This window comes from Nanorana parkeri, unplaced genomic scaffold (genome assembly GCF_000935625.1).
Source record: "Nanorana parkeri isolate BGI_ZX_2015 unplaced genomic scaffold, ASM93562v1 scaffold1924, whole genome shotgun sequence".
In the NCBI taxonomy this organism is placed as follows: domain Eukaryota; kingdom Metazoa; phylum Chordata; class Amphibia; order Anura; family Dicroglossidae; genus Nanorana; species Nanorana parkeri.
In genome coordinates, this window is record NW_017308192.1 from 94,247 (window position 1) to 101,232 (window position 6,986).

The following is a 6,986-nucleotide window of genomic DNA, read 5'->3' on the forward strand; positions in this document are numbered from 1 at the left end:
TGATCCATGAGGATAGCTGCCGATCGGAGAGGAAACCTCCAGCAGCGAGCAGAGGGACAAAAATTCTATGCCAGAAGCTCCTTGCCTTCCCGATCGCAAACTCTACAGTGCACAAAGTGTAAACCCCCAGCATGCCGTGGTGGCCCGGGTTCAACGCACTGGAGTTATGTCATCAGGGGCCAGAGTTGCCTGCTTTTAACTTCGACATTACAGACCGGCCTTTTAAAACTGGTCATACAGGTTACAATCTGATTGTACAATACCCTGTAGCAGCGATGGTGAACCTAGGGCACGCAGAGGCCCCTCTGGTAGTACACGAGCCTAGGTGCTGGTTACCGCGGCCCGCGCACGCCAGGTTCTCACCTGGGGGTGCTCCACGGGTCTCGAAGTCACGCTAAGTTTTTAAAGATAGTGGCGGCCATCTTCAAACCTGGCAGGTGCCCAGATCCTATTTAATATATTGCCGAACCGGAAATATATTAAATGGAAAAATCATCCCATGGTAGTCCAGCGGAGGATAAGTATGATCTGCAGATCATACTGATCGCTCCCTTGTAGTGCCCATTTCTTACAGGCAGGGAGCGATTAGTATGGTCTGCATCTCTGGCTGCAGATCACACTGATCCTCCACTGGACCACCAGGGATAAGCCCCCAGTGCCCCACTCCCTCCATGCAAAACAGGTAAGCAGGAGAGGTGGCAATGTTGTAATTATTCATGTTTATTGTTCTGTGTGTTTTTTAATGAAGATATGCGTTTTAATCAGTGGGTAATGTGTGTTTTATTGAGTGTGTGGGATGTGCGTGTGTGTGTGTGTTTCATTACGTGTCTGATGTGGTCTTGTTTTCTAAGGAGTGTTTGTGAGATAATGGGGTTGATTTACTAACCTTATAAACACGACACGAGCAAGTATACAGGTGAAACTTGAATAATTAGAATATCGTGCAAAGTTCATTTATTTCACTAATGCAACTTAAAAGGTGAAACTAATATATGAGAGAGACTCATTACATGCAAAGCAAGATAGTTCAAGCCGTGATTTGTCATCATTGTGAGTGTTTAAATGGGTCTGTGATGTGTTTTTTCACTACGTGTTGAATATACAGGTGAAACTCGAATAATTAGAATATCGTGCAAAAGTAATTGCAGTAATTGCTGCAAAAGGGGCCCAAACCAAGTACTGAGTACATATGCATGCTTGTACTTTTCAGAGGTCCGATATTGTTCTATGTACAATCCGTGTTTTATTGATTGCATGTAATATTCTCATTCTCTGAGGTTGTGGATTTGGGGTTTTCATGAGCTGTAAGCCATAATCATCACAATGATGACAAATCACGGCTTGAACTATCTTGCTTTGCATGTAAAGAGTCTCTCTCATATATTAAGTTTCACCTTTTAAGTTGCATTAGTGAAATAAATGAACTTTGCACGATATTCTAATTATTCGAGTTTCACCTGTATATGTGTGTGTGTGTGTTTCATTACGTGTGCAATGTGTTTTTTTTATTATTATTATTGCTTGTGAGTTTCATTACGTGTGTGTTTTATTGAGTGTATAAATATTTGAATATGTATGTTTCCCTATTTTGCCTGAGGCAGTGATGCTGAAAATTCTTTAAACCCGAGCGCCCGAACTGCAACGCAATACTAAACCTATTTTCAGCGTTGGTCAGGTGACGAGGGAGCATGAAGCCAGCTTCCCGACCAACCGAAAAGCGGGGGGGGGGCGTGCGTGTGGAATGACTCGCTGCCTGGCTTCCTGATACCGGAAGTGGAGTATCGGGCTAGGCATCGGAGCATTTGGACGAGTACTCGGCCTTGGTGCATCCCTAGGCGTAGCCATTGCTGACCTCTGAAAATTCTAGCTGCCTGCCAATTAGGCTGACCCTGCGGCTTTATCATTTTCTGGTCATTGCTCAGCAAGTTCAATCCGAAAAGTCACAGTGAGGTCACATTCCTCATCTGCTTGCTAGCTTCCAGGTCAGCGACTCAAACCAGCGAAGCAAGAAAGTCAGCTCGCCAGCCAAGCAACTGGCATGATCAGAAGGAAAGGTCAGCGGTGGTTGCCTCCAAGTAGCTCTCATGACAAATGTTCTTTAAATTCTATCTAAAGAAATAAAGTTTGGGCTTTAAGAATTTGTACACACTAGAGCCGTGGTTCTCAACTGGTGGGTCGTGACCCCATGTTCAGTGGGTCGCCACATGCTTTCCAGCGCACTAGGTGAGGGGCTCCTCTGCCTCCCCCCATAGCGCAGCACTGTCAGTTCTCGTGCTGAGCTGCCATTCAAAATATGCTGCCCGGTGCCGAGTGTCAGCGTGAGGTGGGCTGGAGCAAGGGCCGTGAGGGAGCTCCATCCATACGTGCATTGCTTACAGCTCCCCTGCGTGACTGGAATGACGTCACATTCTGGATGGAGCTGTCACAGCACAGCAGCCCACACTGGACCTACATTTTTTTTGGGGGGGAAGTGTGAATGTCTGTGTGTGTCAGTGGTTGTGTCAGTGTTTTAACCACAAACTACCACGCAATCGCACCTACTGATCGTTCTGCTGCAGGGGGTGCATTGTGTTGCCATTTATTTGAATGGTACCCCAAACACACCTACCGCCCACAGTTTGATCGCTTGCACTGGAATATGCAGTACCCCGCCAATGCCACGTGTACCAGTGCGGTTGCGACATGGGTCACAACTTAATGGAGGACAAATGCGGGTCCTGAGGTTACACAGGTTGAGAACCACTGCTCTAGAGCAACAACAAGCCTTGTGTCGGACCCAGGGGTTCCTCTGTCTAGGGCAGCGAACCTTGGCACTCCAGCTGTGCCAAAACTACAAATCCCAACATGCATTTGCCTCTGGGAGTTAGGTCTGTTGCTGTCAGAGCCTTGCAATGCCTCATGGGACTTGTAGTTCCAAAACAGCTGGAGTGCCAAGGTTCACCACCACTGGTCTAGGGGATCCTCAAGCAAGTTGTAAATAATATTCTAAGGACGCATTGATTCTTTTATTTAAAACTTCAGCTTTCTGATCGTGCTATAAAACTTATATATTTTTAGCAGGGGTTCCCCCGAGGCCTCAAATGTATTTCCAGAGTTCCTAAACAGTAAAAAGTTTGGGAAAGGTTGGGATCAGGAGACTCTTGGAAGGATTTCCCTTCATTTCCTGCCCCGTGGACAATACAGGAAATCTAAGCCAAAGGGAAGGAAATCCCCTCAGACATTTGTCAACAGAACAGCTTCCCATGTTACAAGATTTCTTCTCTATTCCTTTTCTGGTGGCAACCGTAAAAACGTGGATTTTTACCAATTTTAGTCACCCGGAGAAATACAAAGTTGGTATTTCATGTGAACGCTCCCCGTGCCCTCCGATGCAATGCTTGGTGCCTGAATAGACAAGTGCCAGGTGGAGGCGAGAGTAAGCAGAAACGGATTTGAATGCCGATATTTATGGTAAAGGTTTTAAAGTGACACTAAACTTGGGTGATAAATCTTAAAAATACATTCAAGTCCCGTAACGACAAAAATGAGGGCAATTTATCAAAATCTGGAGCAGTTGCCCATGGCAACCAATCAGCAGCTCTCTTTAGTTTGCTGAGGTAAGATTTTAAAAAGAGACAGAAGCTGATTGGCTGCAGTGCAAATCTGCTAGTTTTGATCAATCCCCCCCCCAGTATCTTATTTGTGTATAACGCGGCTGTAGATCCTCCAATCATCTCTGAATTGGTGCTGACACTGTCCTTCCTTCTGGAGGGGGGCTACGTCTGTTCCCCATGGTCCCTGTGTGTGTGTTGTAAAGTAGTCACCGCTCCAAGCTCGCTCCCGGGATGGACTACAATCTCAGTACAAATGAGTAAACTAAACATGAGATTGTAGTCCATCCCGGGAGCGAGCTTGGAGCGGTGACTACTTTACAACACACACAGGGACCATGGGGAACAGACGTAGCCCCCCTCCAGAAGGAAGGACAGTGTCAGAGCTGATTGGATGATCTACAGCCGAGTGATACACAAAGAAGACACATTGTTGTTAATAGTTAAAGGTACTTGGATGTATTTTTAAGATTTCATCCTGAGTTTAGGGTCACTTTAAATCAAGGTGACAGGTTTACTTTAACTCACCAGCATTATCAGTTTCTTGTGGGATGTCTCCTGCTCAATCTCCACTATCTGTAGAAAGTGTTGCACTGCTCAGCAATCCCGTGTAGAATTACTTAAAGAGACTAAAAAAAGTGATATTTTTTTTTAAGGTGCCAAACATATATATATATAAAAAAAACCATATTGTATAAAAGTAATCATTTTATTCATGTGATTAAAATGGGTCATATATATCCCCCCGTGGTCTCCTTTTATGCCTTTGGTTCTTCTGATGTGGAAGGAGGCGGCTTCTAATGTGAAGGGGGTCCTTTGATGTAAAAGGGGTCTTTTGATTGGGAGGACTTTGATGCAAAGGATGGAACCCTGCTTTTTTTTTTTATATGTGTGTGTGTGGGGACCCACCTTACATTGCAGACTTGAGGGTAAGGAATGATGGAACCCAACTCTTTTGATTACAAGACGCCTGCTGAAAAAGGGAGACTGCCGCCTGCTGAAAAAGGGAGACTGCCGCCTGCTGAAAAAGGGAGACTGCCGCCTGCTGAAAAAGGGAGACTGCCGCCTGCTGAAAAAGGGAGACTGCCGCCTGCTGTGAAAAAGGGAGACTGCCGCCTGCTGTGAAAAGACGCTGGGAGGATTGGGAAGAGGAGGGTTTGTTAACCTTACCGCCCTTGTCGGAGGGTGGGGGGGCGAAAAAAAGTAGGCTTCCGACACTGTTCCTTCTCGCGCGCCTGGGGGAGGGAGGCATGAGAGCGCCGGAGACAGAGTACAGGGACCGCAAAAGCGAACCTTACCATTCAGGATCTACGATCTGTTGCCCTGTGTCCTTCAATGAACGGGAGAGAAAGGGAGACTGCCGCCTGCTGTAAAAGGGAGACTGCCCTCTGTTTTATGTGTGTTTTGTGTGGCCCCCATTTTTCAAAATGTTGCATACTTTTTTCAGGGTGTCGTGACTGAAAAAAGGTTGAGAAATTCTGTTTTATGTGATTTTAATATGCAAGTAAATTAAATAATTTTATATCATGTGGTTTTCTATATGTTTTGCCACCTTAAAAATCCCCATTTATTGCTTTGAAATATTTCACCTCTATTGTAAAAAGTAAACAAAAAACACAGGAGACCAAAAACACAGTTTGCACATCAGTGAAATAAACAGCAAAGAGGTTAGAAAAAAGAATGCTAAAAAGAAATTAGATTTTATTTAAAGACTATTCCAGACGGATAGAACCACGCACTCTCCCAAACAAACGGGGCAAAGAAGTCGAAAAGCCAGAAAGAACATCCGTCACTCCCTGCGAGTCTCCATGAAAACACGTTAGAGTTCAATCAAACGATATATAATAATATGTGATAGATTGTACAGCTCTCTGAAGAAGCATTCAAATTTTTTTTTTTTTTAAACCTTTTAACTTTTTTTTCTTTCAAGTGGAGAGGAAGAAGAAATATTAGAAGTGAACGGTCGGAGTTAAAACTCAAACGGGTCTCTTTTTTTTTTCCATATTTGGCGACAAGCAAGTGCAAGAAAACAAAAAAAAAAGGGTTCATTCCGCAAATTTCGCTCAGTTTTCACTCTTTTGCACGTCTGCGTTCGGCGAGGCGGTGGAGGAGGAGATCTTGAGGTTTTTCTGCAGGACGTGTGCGTCGGCCGGCTCTATCCTCTTGTAATAGTTCTTCTTTGTTTCGATGATCTCGAAGCCAAATTTTCTGTAGAAATCTATGGCTGATTCGTTGCTGATCTGGACATGTCTGAGGGAGGGAGGGAGGAAGGACGGCAATATTAGTTCAGTTGTAGACAGTGGTTAGCACTTCTGCCTCGCAGCACGCAGGGTCATCGCATTGAATCACCAACAGGACACTATATGCATGGAGTTGGCATATGCGCCATGTGCTTGCCGGAGTTTCCTTAGATCGTAAATTGTTGCCGCTATACACTGAGTGGCCAGATTATTATGACCACCTGACGTTTGTAGGCAAATTATCTATAATTTGGCGCTGAAGTTGCTAGAGGGCCAGACCATTATAAATAGGGAAGCGGGTTGTTTACGACAGTAGAAGTGATTTGTTTCTGAAGATTCGGGGAAACAACGCGATGTAACAGCCTTTGAACGCGGGATGATTGTTGGCGCTCGGAGCCATGGAGCGAGTATCAGCAAAACAGCAGAATGCGTTAAATGTTCAAGAGCAGCTGTTGTTAAAGTGTTTAAAGACCGGACTGTCAGCCGTAAATCTGGGTCTGAACGTGCGAATTGTGGCCGTCAGCGACTAGTCAATGTTAGGCCAGAACGGGGGAGGGGCAAGACTGGTACAAGACAAAAGAAGGGCAACAGTGCCGTGTCAGATTCCTTGCATCACCTTTCATCATCTCGTGGAGTCACGAGGTGGCCCAACGAAGTACTGATGGGGTGGTCATAATAATCTGGCCACTCAGTGTATAAATCCCTGTAATAAACTCTATAGCATCGGTCAGTAAATGGCGGACCGCGGTTTGGACACTGGCCGAGTAGTGGTTCTGTGTGGACCATGACCACCTACCTGCACTGGGTTATGAATGACTTACAGTGTATACACTGCCCTCCGAGGCCGGTGCATCCACTGCCATCCATAACCCAGTGCAGGCCACCCCCTAGCGTCAGTCATTGGTTGCTAGGACCACTGGCTTCCTTGAAACCAATAAAGTCAGGCAGGCCGGGCAAGCTCATCAACTACCTGTTATCTGGGCGTCTGTACACCCAGGGGGCGTCACCCTCGCTGGAAACGCAATAGAGCATTTCAGGAAACTTACAGATAGATGTTGTCGAAGGTGCCATCTTTTTCGCAAATGTTTAAGACGTGATTTAGCATCTTTGTTCCTGGAAAGACAATATTTTAATTCGGTTAATAAAAATTCTTCAG

At 45.4% G+C, this 6,986-nt stretch overlaps 1 protein-coding gene across 1 annotated transcript in view; it reads right to left on the reverse strand.

The window, feature by feature from the left end:
• Positions 1-5,493: 5,493 nt before the first annotated feature.
• NAA50 (N(alpha)-acetyltransferase 50, NatE catalytic subunit) overlaps positions 5,494-6,986 on the reverse strand; it is a 10,939-nt gene continuing 9,446 nt past the window's right edge. The window contains exons 4-5 of the mRNA XM_018572065.1: positions 6,877-6,943; positions 5,494-5,840 (exon numbers count right to left, since the gene is read on the reverse strand). Of these exons, the coding sequence (XP_018427567.1) occupies positions 5,654-5,840; positions 6,877-6,943 (254 nt within the window). The 3' untranslated portion in view covers positions 5,494-5,653. The remainder of the gene's footprint in view (positions 5,841-6,876; positions 6,944-6,986) is intronic.